Source organism: Sturnus vulgaris, chromosome 1, assembly GCF_052056855.1.
Source record: "Sturnus vulgaris isolate bStuVul1 chromosome 1, bStuVul1.hap1, whole genome shotgun sequence".
Lineage (NCBI taxonomy): Eukaryota > Metazoa > Chordata > Aves > Passeriformes > Sturnidae > Sturnus > Sturnus vulgaris.
Window position 1 is genome coordinate 48,446,981 of NC_142243.1, and position 23,888 is coordinate 48,470,868.

At 41.9% G+C, this 23,888-nt stretch overlaps 1 protein-coding gene across 16 annotated transcripts in view; it reads right to left on the minus strand.

Moving 5' to 3' along the window:
- Window positions 1-20,330: 20,330 nt before the first annotated feature.
- Window positions 20,331-23,888, minus strand: part of ELMO1 (engulfment and cell motility 1) — a 321,603-nt gene continuing 318,045 nt past the window's right edge. For all 16 annotated transcript variants that reach the window (XM_088166186.1, XM_088166250.1, XM_088166262.1 and 13 more), the window contains one exon: window positions 20,331-21,653. In XM_088166186.1, the coding sequence (XP_088022312.1) occupies window positions 21,453-21,653 (201 nt within the window). In that variant the 3' untranslated portion in view covers window positions 20,331-21,452. The remainder of the gene's footprint in view (window positions 21,654-23,888) is intronic.

A 23,888-nucleotide genomic window follows, 5' to 3' on the forward strand; every position in this document is an offset into this window, starting at 1 on the left:
ACAAGTCCAAACAGCTACATCCCAGACACTGCAGATGCAAGGATGGTTTTAAGGAGGCGATTTAGGACTGAGGCACTGGAGGGCCAATGCTATGCCCCACCTCTGCCTCTGTATTTTTGTATGAAACCTGGGCAAGTCTCTTCCCCTCACAGTGAGTAACGGGTACTCATCTTTCCATTCCTTGTCTGTCTCTTCAGAAGTGGGCAGGCCAATGACATGTGTTGCTAAAGGACAATGAGGAGCCTGTGTCATAAAGTATCCCTACATGCTTCCCAGGAAAAAATTAAAATAGATTTATACATGGTGTTGTAAAAAGAATAACTAGAGGAGATAGTAAAATCAGCAATTGCCAGCCAGTTCCTGCAGACCAACATGATCACACATGGATCAGATCCGCTTCAGTATTTGATGTGTTTTTTGCAAACCACTTCCTTCCTTCGGAGCCTCCCCTATGACTTTTTAAAGACAGTCGCAGAAAGTTTGCCTCAACTTTGATGAAGATTTGCCTTGTGCTAATGATGATATAATCTAGTGGCTCTGGAAAAAAAAATCTTCAATGTACAAATCACTCTGTATTTCTGTTCTTTAAGTCAAACCATTTGCTTTCAAATGTATGCTTTCCTTTAAAAAAATATAAAAACTAATTAAACCCAAAATGAAGGCAATAGCTGTTGCCTGAGTTTTGCAGAACAGTTTCTGTTTATCACTCTCCCAATAGCTAGCAATGTTTTCTTTTTTCTTTAATAGCAGATAAAGAAAAATCATACTGCAAAGTACCTTATCCATATGCTAATCCTACTGAAATCTGCATGATGTTTTTCTTAACGCTGTAAAAACTTTCTATAAAAAGATACTGCTACAGCACTGCAGCTCCATTAAACCCTTTGTAACACACATATCACTTGGTTCCCAATGACACTTTGAAGTCCTTTAAAACTCTCTATTTTGGCTCGTGACTGCTTGCTGCAAAAGCGGAGTGCTAATAATAGGCAAGAAAAACCTTCCTAGCAGAGAGGTCTTTGGAATGGTTTCTGCTCTATATCTATTGCAAAACACAAAGCAAAACAATGGCACTTACAAAGTACAGAGACAGATCCCAAGCTGCTCCCAGGCATGTAAACCTGCAAAGCATGTAGCTGAATCCTGTAAGCAGCTGTGTTATTCTCTTTCATTGTAGCCTTTGGAAAGAGCGGTGAGATAACTCTGTGTGTAACACAGAACTGCTTTGCACTCTGCCTTACACATTGGTGAAGCTCTTAAACCAATTAAAGAAAAAAAACCCACAAAGCTTTTAAAATATGCATCTGGTAAGAGAAATGAGGGATTTGCATACTTAGATATAGAGACCGGCTCAGAAGGTGAACCCTCCACCTTCTCCCCTCCACTGGCCCCTCCCCAGACTGGTGCAAATTTTTTCTTCTTCCCACTCAAATCAGATAGCAAATCCTGCTTTTTGCCAAGCAGATTTTAAGACCTACAGCTGTCTTGGTACAGGAGCCAAGGAGCACTTGATGTTGCCTTTTAATCTTAGTAAGTGCATAAATGATGTTAATGAGAGGTAAAAACCAAATTAGACCAGCCTCAAAGGAAGGGATTTGATCATAAATGCTTCCATTAGGTTATGCACAACACCCAAATCAGAGAAGTAGACCTAGGTCAAGGATGACTCAGAAGAAGCTGCCTGCCTAGAAATAAAGAATATGAGAGCTGGAGCAAAGGGAGCTCTGCCCTCTGCAAAGCACCAGGTGCAGAGAGGTGATGAGGTGATGTGTGGGGTATCCCCTGTCCAAAAGGGTCTGGTAGGGTCACCCTGCAGCTTTTGACCATTTTTGTCTCCTCAGCTCTATTGTTTTCCAATGTGTTTGCAACCTGGGCTTACAGCAGGTCCAGCCAGGTGGCAGAGGAGTGTAGTTCGGGTGGGTTCTCAGAGCTGATGGGGCTGCTCAGGGTTGTTATAGCTCATAAGTGCCTCAGAGCCCTGACACTTGCCTTTGGAGACCATGAGAGCCAAATGGGTGGAGGAATGAACTCTGCAGAAATGCTCCTAGACACCCCACTAAGTATCTGCCTGCAGCATTACTCACCTCAATAGTACTGAGAATGCAGTCAATATTTTGTGTCTCTGAATCTCCACATGTGGCTTTTGAAGAGAAGGCATGGACAGCACAGAGCCAGAGGTGTTGTGAGATCACCACCCCTTGCAGATGGGAAACCTTCAGTGCCCTGAAATAACCCAGCTCCACAGTCATTCACTTGCTATTAGGCAGAAGACATAGAGTCTGTTGAATTTTTTCAAGGTTGAATTTGGACTAATGATAATATACGCATAAATAAATACACATGCATATCCATGGTACAAGCTGGCCCACCCACTGCTGCTTCCTGCTGAGGAAATGGGAGGGACCACAGCTCCCTCCATTCAGCACACGGATCAGGAGAGATGTACGTTATTCTGCAGGATTTTGGTTAAATTCTGCTCCAAAGCAAAGTCCTGCAGCTCTCTGTAGTTGCTCTCAGGATGCCAAGACACACTGAAGAGCTTGCTCAGCTCACTCAGCTTGATCCAGTCTATGTTTTTTTGGGAGTTTTAGCACATGTGGGGGCCTCCAGAATTAAATCCAAGTCAGTAGTCAGTATGATGTGTGGGGGACACACCATATAGGGAAGGGCTTTGGTTGGAGGTCACCAGAGAGGCCACAGGGGCTAATGGAGTGCTCCGCTCGGTAACTCCCAGCCCAAGCATGCCAGCCACACCCTCAAGCCTCTCTCAGTTTAAGCAGAGTTTAGAGAAACTTGCACACGTGATGGCTGCCAAAAACCTGAGGCAAAACATGCAAAGATAAGCCTGAATTTCCATGATGGCAGAGCAGTGTTAGGGTACATGTGCAGCTAGTGAAGAAATACAATTCTCAAGGCTGATCCCAAGAACTGAATTAGGGTTTCTGATTTCCTGAATAAGGTCTTAAACATGATTTAAGAGTTACCCCTTCCCTGTAGGGAGCAATATGTGATTGCCATTAGAACGGTGAAATGAGATGTGAGTGTGAAGTTAGCTTCAATGCTGCTTTCTATAAAGGGTCCCAAAAGATCTGTTCATGTATACGGCAAATACATTGAAAAAAGCCATTGAAAAGAAAAGAGGATGGAAAATACTTCATTGAAGCCCCAAAATAGGACGAGCAAGAATTGATTCGTCATCTGTCAGGATTAGGGGCCGCTTACTGAAAAAAGAAATATGAAATAGTTATCTTACAAAAGGAGATCAGCTGGCAGTGTATATTTATCTATCCTATTCTGTCCAAGTCACTGCACACATTACTGCACTTTTTTTCCTGTTTGGTTAGATTCTTTTACAAATTCATTTTTAAGATACGCATTTTTTTCTTTTTGTCACATTCATGCATGCATTTTTCTGATGATTAAATGTTATCTTGGAGGGTTTTCTTTCCCTTTCTCTTTGACATGCTGTTCAGTTCTTAAGGGAATAGATATAAGCCTTGTATTTTTATATCTGGAGAGATAAAACCTGCAGGAAGAAACCTTTAGATCAAAGATAACCTCAGTCTCTTTTCATACTTTAATTTTCAAAACAGTGTCCTTTGTGCCCTTTGACTCTGAAGTTCCCAGTGGTTTTTTGCATTGGTTATTTTTCATTACTGCTCTCCAAATTTCTCTGACTCTCATAAGCATCTCTGCAGTTGGTGCATTATCACTGGCATGGATGAACATTTCCAGAGCCTCATGTGGATTTGCGACTGCACCACAGCCAACTGAGTCATTCCCTCTGCCCCAGTTTCCTTATCAGTTGCTGCTTGCAGTTCAAGTTATGAGTCTCTTTCAGAGTTCCTCAATCTCATTGTCATTCAAAGCTGCAGGGAAAGCATTTAAACCAGTATTTTCTTCCACTCATATCTAAAAATTTGTTCCAAGTTATTGTCATGGTGTAGCTGAGATTATTATCCTTTTATTCTGCCACCTTTAATGAAATTAACTGTCCCAGCTTGCAAGGCTGTTGATATCTATGCTCTTAGAAATGCAAAACACTGACATGACTTACTTCAGTTTGGATACAACAAAATGTGGGAAAGCCTCTTAAGGCTTTCAAACAGGGGACCCATGAAAAATACAGCTACCTCACCTTGCACACTTGTTCACAGCAGGTTGTGCACTTCTGGGAAGGTCTGGCTGTTATGGTTGACAAAAGCAGATGACTTTGGATTTTCTACTAAAGATGGCTTTCTGCAAAGCAAAGATTGGATGAACTGCATCTTCAAAGTGTATTTCTTACTACTGCCTGTAAAGAGCCCTATAATAATTTACATGGTTTAGTGATGGACTTGACAGTACTGATCTTAAAGTCTTTTTCCAAACTAAACAATTCTTTGACTCTGTGATTGTTGGTCATGCAGTACATTTCCTTAGTTGCTTGATCTTAGTGCAGAAAACAAACCTGGCTGTTGTGTTTTTATTGTGTGCAGATGACCTTACAAATCCCGAAGTAATCTTACTAACATAGAGTTTACAGTGTGAGTTCTGTGGGCACAGTTGTGGACCTTTTCCAATCTAAAGAAGACTTAATTCTTGCTATTATCTATACAAAAATACCCCAAACCCTCAACTCTGGCAATTAAGAAACCAGAAAGTGTGGCAATATTACTGAAAGACTTGTTAGAGGCCTTAGATAAGAGAGTCACTCAGAGCCAGCTGTAAATACAAGTCAGGAAGCCTGGGACAGACTCTCTGCTGTCCTGCAGTTCGGGTACTCATTTAAATCCCAGAGAAGTGAGATCCAAGCATTACCAACTCAGTGTGACTATTGCCTTGCCATAAATAGCTAGTAGTCTGCTAGGCAAGCCAAAATCTTGTCTACTGCATTGATCCCTGCAGCGCTATTGCTTTTGCATTGGGTTTTGTCAGAAATGCAACCCTCTCAGGCTCCCAGTTTACTGTTGATGAAGCGTGATGGAGGGTGGCAAAAGCTTGCCATAGATGCTGTCAGGTTGTAAGCACTTACAAGGGAAACATCACAACATCAAAGAAGAAAAATAAATGTTTGGTTATATTTGTTCCATTTGATCTTTCCTCCAGTAATGCAAATAAAAGAATTGCAGGTCAACAGCCTCTTAATCTCAACACAGAACAGATGGCAATAAAAGATAATTATTCCCAGTATTTGGGCTAGGAAACAGTGCTGAATGTCACTAGAGGCATTTTTAGCACATACTAAAGTTCAGAAGATTATTTAAGAATATTGATTGATGCTTGTACTGGGACTTCCGTGCTCAGAAATGGGATCTCTACAACATACGTTTTGTGGTGGCACTTTGCTATTCAATAACAGGGTGGGGGATGTTGTGGTTTTTTGGTCTTTTAAAATAGATGTTTCACTAATTTGCCTTGATAATAAAAGACCTGCAGCTGACCTGGACAAATTCCAATAGCAAAATAGCCCTTCAAGAATAGTATCCATCACTGTGTTGGTTTGAAAGCAAAACCAGTGCAAGACTCCAAGTCAGTAATACAATTTAATAGGAAAAAAAGAGAAAAAATAAAATACATGCAATAATACGAAAGAAAAACCACCGACAAAGTCAGAAATACAACCTGACACCCCGTCAGTCAGGGTGTTAGTAGCAGTCCGTATAAATGGTGGCTGCAGTCCTCCTGGATGACAGATGTGGTTCAGTTGAAGCAGTGCTCCTGTAGAAGGTGCAGTTTTCCTCCGAAGGTCCAGTGATCATGTGGAAAAGGTCCAACTTCCCTCTGGGATCCAGTGGAAAGGACTGCCTTCACTTCCCAAACCCCAGTTTTTTATCTGGGTAGGAAAGGCTTGGCTCCTGCCCCTGGCTGGAGCATCTCCCAATGGGATGATGTAATCTTATCAGTCACACAATAGGACTTAATGGCCCATTAACAGAATATATCTTCTGGAGGAAGGATGGGTTGTGAAAAGATAACAATGATCTGATTTTATCGGATGGCACATCAGCAGAGGATATCTCCCACAGAAATAAGGATCACCACCCCTCCCACATTTCAACAGATGGTGATAGAATACACATTTTTGCATTGTACCCCAGGACAATCACCTATAGGTTAATATGAAAAGGCAATGCAGGCTGATTTTTCAAATATTGGTTAGGCAATTTACAGGCCAGCCATGTATAGAGTCTTCATGCTCTCTAGAGAAGTCAGGCTGTATAAAAGAACTCAAAGCACTTGGAGGAATATACATTCTCTAATTCAAGAAGATGAGGTTGATGTAGCAGTCAATAAAGATTGCACTGATAATCTAGTCTTATACAGACAAGCCAAACTCAGGCATGAGATCATCCCTTTCCATTTCAACTTTCAGATCATAGAATCATATAGATTGGAAAAGACCTTTAAGATAATAAAGTCCAATTATTACTCCAGTGCTGCCAAAACCATCACTAAACTGTGTCCCTAAGCACCATATCTACACATCTTTTAAATATCTCCAAGGGTGGTGACCCAGGTGCTTCCCTGGGCAACCTGTTCCAATGCTTAACAACCTTTTCCATGAAGAAATTTTTCCTAATACTCAGTTTAAACTTCTTCTGTCACAATTTGCCTAGCTCTATCACGGAAAATTCATGGAGCTTTGTTTGCACTTGTCTGTCTCTTCACTTGCATCAGATTTTATGCTGGTAGCCAACATCAATGGTTTAGACTTGCATACATACAAGAAGATGACAAGGGCAGCTGTTTTTATCTACCACTGTTCATAGCCACCTCACACAGACACACAGACACATACCTCTCCAAAATGGCTCTCTACTCAGAACACCTTTCATCCTTTCTGCTTCCTTATCCTGTCTGGGTATCCCACAAATTTGCTTCTTTCTCTACCTTTATTTTTTCCTCTAGCATCAGATTGAGAGCTATATTTTCATTTATTTTTTGTCGTCTTCCAGAAATTAGGTTATTAGAGAAAATACTCTGTTATACACAACAGAGTTTGTTCAAGCCCCTTCTTTATGGATGTAAGGGAAGCAGCTGGGGCTTGATGCGACTCTGATGCATTAATTCATCCCAGAAGAGACTTGAACCTGGAGAAGGTAGGCATGACTTCTGCCTTCACAATGAGGAATGGCCCCATGAGAATCAAAACCAGCAGCACAAGGACCATCAAACTGTTAGTGAGGGGGAAAGCAGGCACTGCATCACTCTTCTTCCCCCACTCAAGCTGTGCCTTAAACACAGGATATTTCTGCCTGGTCAGTTTCCTGGTCTCTGGCCTCTCCACACACACTGGAGTCATTAAATCATCAATCAAGACACCATCCTTCATGCACAGTGGGATGGCTGCCTGCCTCCCTCACTCATTATTGGCCTTCCACAGTCCTTTTCAGCCAATTCAATGAAATAGAAATAGCATTTCAGATACATGTTTACTCTCTTAAAATACCTTTCTGATGTCTTTCTGCTCTTGCTCTGGATGCATAAAAAAGAGCTGTAATATATTGCAATGAGTTACTGAATCCATTTCGAGCCCGGATATATGCTCAGTACAAGGTTATTTAAATATGAGGGATATAGGCAATAGGCTTAGGCAAAATCTACCCAAATAAATTTTTCAGAAAAAATGAGCAAGCAATCTTCTGCTTTGCAAATCTATCTATCTTCCACAATGAAAGACTCTAGGCCTGGACCAATCTTTTTTGCACTGGAATGTCCACAGCCATAAAAAAGTATGGTTCAGGCTTTCCTCCCTTTTTCCTTTTAATTTTTTTTTTAAAGTTTGTATTTAAATTAAGCTGCTGGACACCACACCAGGGATTCTTTTTAGTTTGCCTAAATGCTGTAGAGTCAATGCTGTACCAACTGATACAAAGAGAGAAGAGGACTCAGGAATGTTACCCAGGTTTTACTGAAGTGTGACACAGAAATAGTATCTCCCCCATCTTCCTGGCTTAGAAAACAAATTAACACCGGAGTATTTGTGTATTTTTCTCCTCGTAACGTTTTTGCCACCATTCATCATTTAGCCTCAGCATTTGCATATATTTAAAGGTACCGACATAAATTAGCAACAAAGCTTGAGGGTGTTAAACAACCTCCAATAAAACTTCTTCCCCTCACTGGAGTTTTTTCTCAAAATGAAAATATCTGAGGAAACATCTTGTTCTAACACTATGCCTGGAAGATAACAAAGTGGGTATCAAGTGACTTTCACCCACCAAACCACACCTCCTGAAGGAAAAGGGCACCTCTTCATCTCTTCTGGAAGAATGAGTAAGTAGAAATGCATTTTGGGACCAAACAACAAATGCAGCTCTCTCAGTCTCACAAAAAGGTGGCAGACAGGCACCCCAGCACCAATCTCTGACTCCTCACTAGATCTCCATCACTTACAGCAAAGAAAAGGTTCTGGAGATCTCCGGGCTCTGAATTTAACACAAGCAAGCAGTCACTTTCAGCAATGATCAGATGCCAAGAAATTATTTTCAGGAAGCGGAAGTGATAACAATTGTATATCTGAGTATGCCCAAATCTAGTCCATGCATACTGGAAACAGCTCTTTCTGCAGTCTCTGTGTGTGCTCCACTCTGTGCAGCAGAGATGCTGCAGATCCCTCCGAGTAATACAGTCATAGTGGTATTGGGAAATGTCCAGATAAAAGATAATGTGCAAGATAGGGAATTTCATTTTGTATTAGGAGCTGGAATGGTAGTAGATCAAAGTTTCTTTTGGACCAGGGCAGAAGTGGGTCACAGTCTGTAAGTAGATGTCCAGTTAGTGAGTCTGTGGTTAACACCTAGTGGGCTAAGCCTCAGACCTCAAGCCAGGCTAATAAAGTTATTTTTGCAGCTATCCAGTGATCTGGGTATCTAGCTCTCACCAATATTTTTCTTCTCAACCCTTTCCCCTTTTCACCTTCTGTAGCCAAATTCTTCGAGTGCCTTCTGGAAAGTAAGTCCCCTGCCCCAAAACTCTGATGTGGAAACCATAAAAGTTGGTCAAGAAATTTTAATGATGCACATTGCTAGTTTCTGGCATTTAGCAATGAGGAAGTAAGAAGAGGTAAAAAAGATAACAGTCATGCTCCTGCCCAAAACTAACCATCTGGGTTTTGTTGTCTCAGTTTTTGGTTCTCCATTTTCCCTGATGACAGATGGGTTTTGGCAAATGCTTAGCACTGACTTTCTGAAAATCAAATCCCAGTGAGTCTTTTCAAGATGAGCAGCCAAGACCCAAAAACATCACTGTGGCAGAATTTGTATAGAGTTTAGAAACTATCAGATGCCAATTAGGTAAAGGAAAGTTGCCCCTTTTTTTTTTTTTTAAATAAAGAAAGAAACAATTTATTTTTCCTGACGCTGATGTCCTTTCCAGTCTTTCAAATCTAAAGAACACTTGCCGTAGATGTATTTGGTGCATCATCCTATTTTAGGCAATAATTCATGATGCAAAATTCATAATTCATGTGTCTAGATCATTCCTTTGCTTTAATCCTACATCCAGTTTCTTTTCATGATTAGCAAAAATAACTACAGTCACTGCAGATGAAGGTCAGCTGTAACTTTTAACTAAAACTCTCTGCCCATATTTATCAGGTGTCTGCTTGTGTTTTCAGTAAAGGGACTTGAACCTGCTCCCACCAAGAGTGCCAACTGCTCCATGGGTGCCCAAGTCCCAGCTTTGCCAGTACACAACACCTGGAATGGTATCCTTGGTGCACCCCAGCATCCCTGAGGAGGATCCACCTCACTAAAGGGCTCCCTTCACACTTTTTGTTTTACTCAGAGGATGACAAACAATTCTACCAAGGATGCAAGAGGGAGGATGCTTTGTACCACAACAGCTCCTCCATGCTTAGCAGTAGCTCTCAGAAGAACACCAGGAGACAAAGTCAGAGGTTCATTCCCTTGCCCTAGAGATGTGGGCTGTGTGGATGTCCCCTACACACTGCTATTGAGCTGTCATTCAGGCTGTCTCAAGGTGGTTTTCATCCCCCCAGAGCAGAGGGTGAGCAAACAGGCCATAGGAAAGCAGGCAGATGGTGTGAAAAAAGCTTATCTGATGTTGTGAGATTACAGGTAAAAATGAATCAGTCCCTTCCTCTCACCAAGATAAAGAAGGACACAGGTGAATATGGGCTGTCTGAGGTAGTATTTTGTATTTGCTTATAGGAAGAACAGCCAGCATGATTTCCAGCTCTATGCCCCCAGAAAGATCTGACAAATTTTAAAATACTGAACAGCTAGGATACCATGACGGAAGACTTTATTAAATCTTGACCTGCTAATGGACACTGTTTATAAAATCAGTATGTCATGCAATCTTTCCATTCTCACCTAAACTATGTACTTTGCTCTTCTTGACATAGTATGATCACTCAGATGGTAACACTGGCCTTCAGGGAATGAGTGGTCCTCAGCCTTTTCAATGGTACTTCTGCCTTTCCACTCCAGTCATCTGGGAGCACACATGTTAAGAGTTTCCCCTCGCATTGTAGCTCTCCCATAAGGCATTTCCGAGAAAGAATAACCTCTCCAACAGAAGCTATATACTATATTTACCCAAATGCTTAATTTTCCTGGTACACAGGTAACTAAAACTTTCATCATTTCTTAAAGCTGCTCACTTCTGCTTGGAGCACTTGGGACACAGCACTGAGTAATCCTTCCATTACATTTGATTTCAGCACTTTTAGAAATGGCAGTGAGATAGGCAGAATTACTGTCTGGTTTTTTTTCCAAAGGAAAATTCCACGCTTGTGTGCATGCACACAAACCAGATACATCCTGGCAGAAAAGACTCCTATCTGGAAAGACATTTCTTCTATCACATTTAGAGTGAAAGGAAAAAAAAGGAAGCACATTCTTTTTTGCTGTGACTAAAGATAAATATCTCAGCAGGACAAGAGCTTATTGTAACTGTTTATTTTAAAATATTGCCTGATTGTTTGAGTACTTTTATTTCGTTGGTGATTCAGCTGCGAGTGAGAGAGGTGGTGTGACCCATTGAATGGCCTATCCATCACACCTACTGACCTCTCTGTCCAAGGACCACCAAACCTTGGGCTGCAAGCTCCATTTTTGTGTCCACTGCTTGGGCCCTTCCCAGGTATCATCCCTTGCTGTGGTACTGCCTGAAAGAGAGGAATGAGACTGTAATGTCAGCCTGCCCTTGAAGTGCGCATGCATGCATTTGCTAGGACTGTTCCCACAACAAGCTGTTTCTTGCATTAGAAGCAGGCTGGCCACTGCAGTGGAGTTGAGGAGAGCACACACCAAGCTGAAAGAGTTGGTGGAGACTAGATGAAGCCTTTGGCAAAAGATCACATTCTGTAAGATGGAAGATTCATCCCCTTCTGCCTTGAGCAGCAGAATCCCCTGCTCCTCCTGACACCATTTTCTCCCCTCTTCTTCCAGATCATGCTTTCACACATGGATTAAATCAAGCATACATAAATCCCTAGAATGTGAATTCTGGCTGAGTTGTGAGTCTGTAGCACCAATGAGCAAACGCCATGTCTTACCTACACTGGGGAAAAACCAGCAGAGGTTTTCCAAATACTCTCACTGCTTATGTTTCAGCATAAAATCCAGTAATTTCCCTCTGCTGGGAATTTGGAAAGTGGTGCGCCTCACCAAATTCAGCTCTTGCCCTGCAGGATCAGACCCTAGACTGAGTATAAATCAGTCACAGGTGCTTGAATTAAGAGAATTAATTAATACGACATTCCCATCCCCTGGAGGTTCAGATGACAATGAGGAAGGCATGGCATAGGCTGACCACAAACCACAGTAATCCTGGATTTGTCTCAAGTGTGACAGACTGCTGGGAGCTATTCTTTGTGCTCATTCCAGGGAGAATTGATGGGACCTTATTCTCAGCAAGGAACGGTTCATGCAAGAAATTAAATTTCCCAATGTCATTACTAAATCCCAGGATCCTCTTCATGAGTTATTCAGCACCAGTTGCCCCAGTCTTGCACACCAGATTTATCATCCTCACATCCACGTCTGTCTTTCAGAGATGAATATTAATTATCTTCATTGCAATGGTAGAGTCCAATCCTCTCTTACTTTACTAATGCAGTTCCTTTCTTGAAGATAAGCAGACCTATCTTCCAAAAAGAGCTAAGTGTGTGCTGGAAAAAGACACAGAGCATTACCAAACGTCCCTGGGAGTCAGGGATGGCTGCCCAAAGGAGTCTGTGGTAGGCTTCAGAAGCTGGAAAACTGTAAAGAAGGCCAATGGAAATAGGCCTTCACCAGCATGTTCAAGATACTGTAAAATACCTTTTTAATGCACTCATCTGTCAGCAAGATAATTAAGAATCCATTAATAAATGGGGAACACCTTAAAGTTCTCATCTCACCATGCCATAATTTTTTTCTTTCAATACATAGCATAAAATTGTGCTCCTACAGCATTTTGGGTTCCCTGATTTGTTGCTAGTAAGACAGGGTGGTCTCAGTAGCACTAAAGTACTAATTGCCATCAGGAACTTGGCCAAACAAGCAATTACAGACATGCCTTCCTTCTCTTCACACTGTGGAAAGCACAGCTTCAGCCTCATCCAGCAACGATGGGGTGCAAAGGAACCACCTTTAATCTCCTAGACCTGGCATGGGTTGTGAAGGGCTCACATATCGTAGGGATGCTGGCAACATCAGGAACTGCTTGCTAGACAGCTGCCTCACTCAGCAGCACCACTGGGTAGCCATCAAGTGTCTGAAGATGTCTTCCAAAAGGCAAAGCCACTTTTTTCAGCCCTCAAGGAGGAATTTGCATGCTGGGCAGAGGGTGCAAAGTCATGGAAATTGTCTCCTCTGGAGCACCCCTCCAGCAAGGCATCATGCCAAAATACCTGACAGTTCATCTGATTAGGGGGATCAGTTCTGAAAGGCCTGCAGAGCTGCTGGAGTACCTTTGCTCAGTCCCTGCAAAACTGAGCCTCAAAGGTCTATCAAGACTCATCAAAATGTGAGAAGAAAGCAGTGTTCCCCATATACCTCCTGCCTGCTTGACAGGCTTGCCTGTCATTGTATAAACCTCTAGGAAGCTACATAGTGGAAAGCTCTAGAAAACTGCAGGTTACAATTCCCTGCTGCCAAGGGCTTGCCTGGCAGTGCAGGCTATTGATGCCCATCCTGGAGTAGACAGGACAGCCCGCAAAGTGTTTGTGCCCAGGCCCAGGCTGAATCCAGTGCTGCTGCTGGCTGTGTTCAATTTCTTTGCTCTGCATGAACAAATTTATTAAATCCACAACAATTTGGTTTTTTTCTTCCAGATGGGATGATTTGAAGGAATACATGCCAGTCACTTGACTAATTAGCTTAATTCAAGAATGTGTCTTCAGAAACCCACTGCTGAGTAGCCTTCTCCATTTTGGAAACTTAAAAGTGACTTGGGTTTGATTAAAATTGAACCAAACCAATGAAGGCAACTTGCTTTCCTGTTTTTTTTCCCCCACAAAGCTTTGAATCATGGCTGCAGGTAGTCCTGTGTATGCTGCAATAGTCAGGAGCTTAGACTGCTGTTTTCATATTAGAAATGTATTTAGGTGAAAATACTGCCATTCATTCTGTATGAATTGATGGAGCTGTTATGTGCACCTCTCTGCTGTGAATCGTTTACAAGGTCAGGCAGGACGGTTTTCCTTTGGCCATGCAGGTTTGGAGATGGAGGTTCTGGAAGTGCACAAAGGCCAGAATTTCTGATCAAAGGAGCGTATCAAGAATGCTGCAGTTTGACTTCTTTTCTGGGGGGAAAAAAAGGAAAAATTTCTAATAAAAAGTGAAAAAAACCCAAAACATTTTGTTTCAATTTTAACTTTTTATGGCACTTTAAGTATTAGAAATAAGAAAAAGGTTCTGAAACACTAATTCTTTTCAGAAGAATCATGACCCAATTGGGGCAATCCAAAAGTCAGCTGAGCAGGAAATTTCAGTTACTTGAGGTTCTCAGTTTTCCTTACTGAATCAGTGATTCAGCTAAATTCACACAGTTTTTGTGTGTGTTAAGTCTTCTTTCAGTGGCATTTTCTAACAGAACCACTTGCATTTTCCTGGCCAGCTCCTCACTACCCCAGTGCTCCTGTTGCTCTTCTGCTGGGTGGAGCACCCACACTGGCACTGTGCTGCTTCTTCCAGTGGACTCAAGCTGATGAAAACACAGGGCACTTCCACAAGGTATAATAGCCATGGTTCAAAATAATAATAATATTAAAAATCTAAAATAAGGTTGCTATCCTCACTTCATCTTTTGCCTGAGCATGGATGCAGGTATACAATATTTTTGGTGGGAAGCTGGCTGTCTATTCATGTTGCCCCGGCCTCTTCTCCTCATCAAGCCCCACAAATCTGCCAGCTGCCACCAGCTCTGATATTCTCCATCCTCTCTCACCTCGATGCTGCCTCCTGGAGCATCCAACACTGCCAAGATGTAAATGAGCTAATTTCAGGCTTGTTTCCTGGGGAAAGGGAAATGAGGCACTTACCCCCTTTGTGTGCACGTGTTTGTGTTTGTGTGTGTGCATCCACCTGCAAGCTGCCAGATTTGACAAGAAGCTGGACGCTCAGAAGTGGTTTTATGAAGAGTTCTGTTGAGGACTTGGTAAAAGTCCTCACTGAAGGAAAAACTCTGGCTGGAAACATTATCAGAAGCTGGAGAAGCCACCTGCACACCAGCCCACTTTAATGCCTCAGTTTTCAATGGACCTCAGACTATGCTGTAATGAAGAGAACCGAGAGTGTGAGATGAAAGTTTATGTGAAAACCAGCTTGGCTGGATTGTACTTTGACTATTTGGGATAAACAAAAGGCTGGACACGTGTAAGGTATCACTGCATGCCCCCTGGACCGAGGACAGAAAGGGACTTTGAGAAATGTCAGAGACTGACAGAGGGTATCGTGAGTGAAGGAACATGTGCAGGGGGACCTTTGTGAGTGGAAAACACCCAGAATAATTCTACTGGTGTTCTTTAAATGTCATACCCCTGGCAAACAAACGTTTCATATGTTTCTCTGCTCGCATCTCCAAGCCTTTTCAAATGCAGGCTTCTGCTGCTTGATGGGGGGGGGTGGGTAGCAGGAAGCTATGCCCTGGGAAAACCTTGTGGATGAGCCATTTTCCTCTGGGAAAGATGCAAGCAGTCAGCAGCTTTGCACAGTATACTGTGCCTGCACCCTCACTGTCCTCATTTTAAGCATATATAGAAAACTTGTTTTGAAGCTTGGAAGATTCCTACATGGCTGTTCCTGACTTCTTCAAAAATTACCCTGACAATACAAACTCTCTTGTTAATTGGCAGGGAATGAAGTCGCACAGGCTCAGCCTTGCACATGCGCACAGCCTGCTGGTGGGACATCAATGATCTCCAGGGTGCCTTTGCCCCTTGGGGAAGGTAGGTGGGAAGGGGACATTAAACCTGAGGCATTTCAAGAGAAACCAAGAAGATACAGACATACCTCATAAAAAAATGCTGCCTCTTATTAAACAAAGGACAACCAGCCTCCCTCTCCCTCACAATAACCAAGAGGAATCCCAAAACATAATCAGTTTAAGATGAACACCATGTTGCTGACAAGATTAAAATTAGACTCATGAGGTTTCATCATGTAGCACTCAATCAGGCTGCAGAATCCTCTAATGACAACTGAAATAAAGTCATTCAAGACAGATCCTTAAATGTCACAGGAAAGAAAGCCTGCCCTTGGCTTCATCCCTTGGCAAAATTTTATTAAGTATCTCTTTTCCCTCCCCTCCTCTACATTCACTGCTCTCTTGTGGCCATACCTTCCCTGGGCTGAAACTACAGGTCAGCATTCTACTTGAAACACACAACACTGGGTTCCCCAGCTTTGTGGCTGCCCCATAGGTCACATCTTATAGGAAACATGTATAAAGAAGAGGCAAATAGGATGAGAGAGGGTTTGGAAGAGCCTCCCAACATGAAGAGGCTTGTTTGGCTCTTCCAAGAGAGTGTAATACCACAACACCTGCTGTTCTCCACATAGCATCTCCACTGAGGTGCCTCCAGTAAAATTTAGAAACTCTCTGTTGAAAAAACACATCAGTTCAGAAAACTCTTCTACTTCCAACACCAACCTCTTTACTTGGAGAGAGCTTATGAGATGTTTACTTTGCTCTATGTGTGTCCCTAAGCAAGCTAAGCATCACCAGACAATTCTGCTCTTCAGTGATGTTCAAGGTCTCCCAGCAAGAAGCAAAAATAAAGTGTAAATATATGTCTCTAAATGAGTTTGAAATGGTCTCCTGTACTTTTAAACCTTGCCCTCAGGAGGCTGCTGTAGGGCAGCACTCCCTGACTCAGCACTTCAAAATCACCTTACTATCAAAATTCATGGCTCTCCCAATATCCATTTTATACCTAGTCTTGCCCTAAAAAGCTTGTGTTTTTAATGCCATTCTCCTCTCAAGCTTCAGCCTGATTTCATTCAGAAAGGATTCCTGTTTCATTTCTTTAACTGCTGTTTTAAGTCCCAAAGATGCATGAAGCAGCTGGAGTGATGTTGAATAATCAATCTCTTGCAGTGACCAGAGGTACCCAGTCCAATCACACATCAGACAGAAAAATCATTATTTGCATAGCCTCTGAGCTTGTAGCAAAATCTCTGAAACAGGTAAAATTGCCTTCCTGCTCACACAAGCCCTCATCTAGCTTAGTCCAGGAGCACTCACCTATATTTAGGTGCCTGTTTATCAAAGTGAAATCAAGTGTCTTTTGCTGCATAGGTATGTGCTTTGTTAATAAGGGAATTTACTTAAGCCATGTGGATGATTAATATACAAATATAATTATCATCTAGGGAGGGAGGGAGCACTGAGCAAGTCTCGTCCTGATTTATCCAGCTGTGGGGAAAGCAATGACAGCCCAGCCAGCAGTGTGATAAAAAAATCTGTCCAATGAATGTCTTCCAGAGTTTTCAGGGATTTTGCCTTTACCTCCCTGAGGGTGCTCTAAGAGGAAGGGCTGTCATACACTTAGTATTCCAGACAGCTAAGCTATCCCCAGGTCAGTAAAGGCTGGATTTATTTATTTATAACTCTGAAGAAAAATGGAGCAAGAAGGGAGCAAAATCTCACCTTATGCTCCTTAGATGAATGACTTCCACATGACAGTGAAGCTAATTCCATTTTCTTGTCAGTGAAACAGAAAAAAAAGAGAGAAGGGAGGGATATGGCAGTACAAGAGTGTCCTCCTGCTCCCAATATCTTCCTTGCTGCTCATTGCTCAGTAGCTTGAACCACTGTAGAGGTGGATGCATCAGAGGCACCTCTGATCACTGAGTCCAATGTAATGACAAACAACCAAAGAGCAGATGCACTCAGGGGCATTTCATGCCCACGCTTCTCTCTCCTTCTTTTGACAGGAGCATGTTTCTTTTCTTCTTTCATCCCTCCCTCCTTTGAGACCTGGCCAGAGGCTATAGTATTGCAGCTGGTGGCCTACAGGGTAGCTGAGGGGATGCAGGGCTTCCTTGCAGCTCACCTGTCTGCCAGAGAAGACAGAGATTTGTTCTAGGCAGTGGATCTCACCAGGTTTCTGTGCAGGCCTTCACATTCTCATTGATGTGACACTGATGACAAGCACCCTAGGCGAGAAAAATGCAATTCTGGGTAGGGCATGAAGACACAAGAGGATTTCACAAATGAAGTAATCAGGATCTTGCACTGTCATTTTGCTACTCAAAAGAGTCAGCACCTACTTCCCTCTTGGTGTGAGGATGTTATTTCTTCATCTAAGGTTTAATGAAAGAGTTCTCCTTACTGAAAAAAGAACTGCTTCTGAAAAATGGTAATAAAAGCCTTGTTTCTCTGACACATAGCTTGCTTTGTACAGGATCACTTAGAATTGCTGCTCTTCTCCTTGTCCGTACAAGTAGAGCAAGCAGTTGATTTAAGGTACATATTTTTCTTGATTCAAGTTTTCTGTTAAAATAATATATTAACTTTCTAAAGCAAAGTCATTTCCAAAAAAGGAGATAAAATTAGACTGATTTTTTTTTTCTCTCTACCCTTTATGGCTTTTACAAGTAATTACCCACTTAATGTTTTGAAATTATTCAAGAAACTTCAATAGCAGTTCTTTTTCCTGCTGCATCCCCTTGAATATGAAGATTTAAAAGCTTTTCCGGAACACAACAGCATGAGCAAATGAATTTGCCATTTTCATTCTTGCTTTTTTTTTTCTTAAGACTGGGAAGCAGTGGGATATTTCTTCATCATTTACTTCTTCTGTTTGTTTTAAATGCCATAATGACCAAGTGACCCAGTATGACAGCTCTAGAAACTGAAGGCAGGATTCTTCTTTGCACCACAGTCTTTCAGGTTGCTGTGGGAGTACTGCTAAAATAGCTGGAAGGGCTATTACGCCAACGCATCTCTTGAGCCTCTTCTTTCTTATGGCAGGGTGGCAGATACAAATTTAGCATTCCTGCTCATGTGACCATCCCACACTGTGCAAAACCCATACAAACATCCAGTCAGGATGTTTTCCAAAGAGCCAGGCCGTGTGGGGAGCTGGGGATCCTGCAAAGTAGGGCTGCAGGAAGCGGTGAGATAGAGCCACACAGCAGTGTTGTGGCATCCATCTGGCCCTGGACCTGGATTCTCCTGGTCAGGCTGCACCCACCCTGTGGGGTCCCAGGGCAGGACAGAAGGTAATGGGCTGTGCCACTTGCTGTGAAAGGAGAGAGCTATCAGCCATTCATGCTCTAGAGCCCCACGCTGCCTGAGTGGTGTTGATGTGCCTCAGTGTCATGTGGATGGGTACGAACTGTTGGTAAAAACAGAGGGCTGGGTTGCCAGCTTTCCTCCTACCACCTCCCCTGGATTATTGGGGTGGAATTAGGTGCAGTCACCTTAGTGGAGGGGGCAGGTCAAACCTTTATCTCCTGCTCAAATTGTCCCCTGGAGGAGGGGTTTTGTTTGCATCTCTCTGATTGTCAAGCAGATGTCTGCCTGCTAAGACCACAGCATTGGAGTACCACTGAGCTGGCAGTGTGATTGGCTCTGACAGCTTAGGAGTTTTTTAGGTGTTTCTTTTGCCAGCAAAACAACACCTTTGAATACCTCTGAAGCACAAAGTCTGAAATCTGTAAACAAAAAAGCAAATCCAGCTGAGTCAGGGCAATTAAAACAACTCAAGCTGTCCATTCTGCTCCAAGCTTTATCTGCAGGAAGGTAAGAGGCAGCATCAGCATCTTGTAAAGAAACATATATCTACCTCCATCCCTCACCCCTGGGACCCCTTAAAAATCCCCAGTGGCAGGCAGTGCCTTTGTTTCCACTATTTCCTGACCATGGCTACCTTTGCTATAGTCTGACAAAGCTCTGAAGAATAAACCATCTCAAATTCAAACAACTTATGTTGTACATCTCTGTTCTCATTAAGACTGAACATTTTTCTCAGGCCACACTTCACCATAACTTCCCCCTCCAGGGTTTAACTCAGTCTCTCTTATTAACTTACTTTTCATCCATTACCACCAAAACCAACTTATATTTTCTGTTACATTAAGGCATTCATAAAATACTGCAAGCACAGCTTCAGGAAGGCACCTTCCTTGGGACCTTGATGCTTACATTCATACAGTGTTGCCATTATCTTCCTTTTTGTTGCACTTGCAGGACATCATTTCTCTCCTCAACTGGTATGAGGCCAGTCAGGATGTTTTCCCCAGAGCCATCTGGATGGAGCAAAGGTCACCTCAGTTGAGAATTTCTATGACTGTCAGAACTGGAACCACCTTCTGGGTTTCTCACTAGCATGAGTTCTGATAAAACCCCTTCATCGTCTTTTTCAGCTGGGTCTGAGCAGGAGAGAAGCTTACACTGATAAACATCTGTCTTCAGCATGTGCAGTGGGAGGGAAAGAGCTGGCAGGTTCCTCTAGACTCAGAATATTGCAGTTGAACTTAGTGAAATACCTAGAAAAACATGAGAATGAAGGTAATCCATCCTGCAAAGCTTCCTAATACCAATCTGCTGTAGCCACAAACACTCTCAATGGAGAAAACGGAAATACAGGAAAACAGTTAGCCCAGCAAACACAGGAAAGGCAACAGCCTCGAACTGGCCACGAGCACATCAGCATGCTGGGATTTTGGATTTCACAAGGGCCCTTCTCACAGGAAGGCTCATGTAACCATGGCAATGGAGATCTCTGGATGCATTTCATCCTTGTCACCACTAACAAACAAGTAAGTTAAATCAGATGCAGATAAGAAAGGTCTTCCCACTCCTCTTTTTACCAAATAGTTCAGAATTGCTAAGAACCACAAGGAATAAAATACAACTTCAGAAGAAAAACGAAGTCCCAAGAATCATCACAACTCAGATTTTTATTCAACAGTGAAGTTGAAGGGAACAGTGTTTTTTTCCCTTCGGGGCAAATGTTCCAAATGGAAATTAAGTAAAAATATTGTTCCCCAAAAGTACTCACAATGAAATTAGTTTTAATTAAATATTTTTGTTTGTCAAAATAAAATCAAAAAATGAGAACCCGTACAAAAAAAATCCCTTACAAATTTCCAACACTGTAGCAACGACAATGATGTAAACCGGGATGTTTGGCAGTTGTAATTAATTTTGAAAATTACCGTTGAACTTTGGACCAAGGAAATAAAAATCACTTCAAATAGCAACAAGCCATTTTCAGAGGCAACTGAGGCTTAGGCAATGCTACAGGAATGGGACACACTAGTGGCATCATACAAAGTTTGTGTGAGTGATCTGCTAGTGTGGGGCTATTGTAAGAGCTGAAAGGAAAAGAAGTTAAAAGCTGTTGCAGCATTGCAGCTTATGGTACAGCAAAAACCTGCAGACTTTCCACTCTGGGAGCCGATCGGTTGGGTGAAGGCTGGAGGCAGTAGTTGAGATTAGAGTGGAGAGAATAAAGACAGTGACGCATGGTGCAAGCACTGGGAAGCAGTTAATGAATTTCATCATCACACTGGACTCAGTGGTGAGAAGACTCTTCTAAGTATCTGGGGAAATCTGTTTACAGTAGCTGCTTTTGCTCCCTGCCTCCCTCCTCCTTCCAGTTAAAGCCTCTGCCCTGCCAAGTGGGTTTCACAGGCATGCAGTTTGGAACAACGTCCTTTAGTTGAGAATGTCTATTCCAGTATTAAAAATGTAAAAAAAGTCCTCAGGAGGGTGCTTCTTAATGGCAGTCTTTGCCTTAAGCAAGGCCAATGGCCCACAATTACAAGTTAATTAAAGCAATGTGGATTTGGATGAGCAATGGGGAAAATGGGATTGGGGAAGGAAGGGATGCAGGAAATATGGAGGAATGCATATGTTTCTACATCCCTCCCCAAAGCCAAAATCCAAGGTGCAAAAGTGGGTTTCTTTTTTTCCTCACACTCTCTTTTTTTTTTTTTTTTTTTTAATATCTCTTCAGTTATAATGTATTTCCAGTTTCAGACCAAGTTTCAGTGACTGCCTCAGTTACAGTCATAAACAAAGTCGTAGTTGCTGGGCTCCTTTGGGATAGGTGGAGGAGCATCTGGGATTTGGATATTTTCCAAGTCAAGGAGGCGTAGCTTTATCTCCATGCTGAGCAGTGTGTCTAGGTCATTCCGCGTTAGGTCACTCAACATATCCTTCCCAAGGAGAGCGTTCAAACCATCGGTCCATACACAATACTGTACAGGAAAAGGATAAAAACTGTCATTAATAGACTTTTCATATATAACATCCTTGTCTGGTCTGGTCCTCTACAGTTACTTCTGCCATGGGGACTTAAAAGAGACCTAAAATTAAGTGGATGCATTTTATCAGGTCATATCATGAGGAAAGGCTTTCACTGAGCTGTTCAGAAAAGGGAAAAAAATTACATAAAATGGGAAGAAATGACAATATTTAGTTGTTCTACAATTCATCATCTCCTCCAAACTTCTTGCTGAATGTTCTTCTGCAATTACTGGAGAAGGAAACTAACTTAGGACAATGAACCCCCAAAGGAATCTCCTTCACTCCTCTCATTCTTCTTCCCCACTACCTATTAAAAGAGCCTGATTATCTTACACTAACTAAACTTTTAATTCCAAGAGAGTTAAGTTAGGTGAACTAAATCCCACCCCCAAATCCTTATTGACTCTTAGTGTAAAAAATCCTGCACTATCTGCTTTTATCATTGTTTGCTTTCCTATGCATGAAATTGTTACAGGTGATAGTCTCGCATATCTATGCCTACTTTACCACTATTTTACATAAAATAACATGGTATTATTATTTCACAATAATAAAATTATGAAAACTACAGTTATTTAATGCTATGTCCTTCTTGAAAATTAAATGCCAAGCTGCTCGGGTGTAATACTAAATGCTGCAAATGCTGGCCTCTTAAAACCTTTTCCTTACTGTTAACTTTTTCCTAAAAGGAGATGCCATCTTTCCCAACAGCTGACAGCTTGTGTTAAATGTGGGCTGAATAACCATTTAAAATCAGCAACAAATTCAAGGGAGATTGGTGATCTAGAGTCAACTTCTATTGAATAAGTAATTTTCATTTATTACTACATGCCATTTATTCAACTATGAACAGAAGTACTCAAATGCTGTCATCTAAAAATAAAGATTTCAATCATTGACTTGTGTCCTAGTTTGCAGGAGAAAAATTAAATCAACTATAACTGCATTTTTATCTTACAAATACTTCTGCTGGATTTCATGCAAAAAAAATGGCTTTTAAATTTAGCTGACCATTTGCTACATGATGCTGCTGAGTTTAAAGATAGCCATGGTTGACTTCATCCCACAGCAGAAATGAGGGTTATTTTAAAGGAAGAGTGAGAAGCCCCCCTCTTCATCCAGAAAAAGGGCATGTTTCAAAAATAGGATGGCTTAGCTCACTTCAGCATCCGAAGTGAAATCCAACCCACTTAAGTCAGTAACAAAACAGTAGCAGAGGGAGCTTTTTCACCCAGGGTGTGGGCAAGCCAAGCTACAGCTTTAATATGAGATCAGCTCTCTAGAAGAGACTTTAGTTCAGGTTGTTCTGCTAACAAGTACTAAATAAACAACTTAGCCTGCCTATTCTAGGCTGTCAAAGTGTGCCACTGAAGACTTTTAAAGCATGCAATTTTTTTGGAGTGAATGAAGAATATCAGGAAAATAATGAAGCTATTTTAGAAAAATAATTATATTTGAACAGACTATAATCTTTTATGATTTACTTGAAATCTTTCTTTAGGAGAGTTTTCCCTGAATTCATTATGAAGAAAGGAACAGAAAAACAAAAGGCTCTGCTCAGGTTACAGGAGAGCAGAGAATCTTTTCAACAGATGCAGCCCCTGATGTAAATGGTCCATCACCTGTGCAGTGAGTGTGGCCATCTCTTCCTCTGGGGAGGAATCCCAGAGAACCAGAATGCAGAATTGCAGTTCTCTCCTCTTCCACATATAACTCATTCAGGGCCCACAGAACCCAAATTCTGGCCACAATTCTGATGAGTGCAATGGCCTGGAAAAGGGCTTCCTCTCTAATCTCCATATTGGCAAGTGCACCTAATTAAACTCCTGCACATGTTGAGCAGAGACACAACCTAATGAGATGCTGGAAAAACAGAGGCATTAATTCAAAAGCTTTTTTTCTTTACAATATGCAAAAGAGATTAAGAACCACTGAAAAATTAATTTACAAGATTGATTTTCATAAAATTCCAATGAAACCTAATTATGGCTTCTCTCATCAGTTTCTCTTTCAAAAATCACGGATAAGATTAATCCACCTATTTTGCTGTGTAGTTGAAACCAGTTATTAGTATTTAAATGAAAAACAAATACAATGGCGTGATCTCATAGTACTGAACCCTCTGGCTAGCAGTAAGCTCCAACAGATGGCTAAGGGAATTGACAAACTTAAGTGTGCTAGAATGA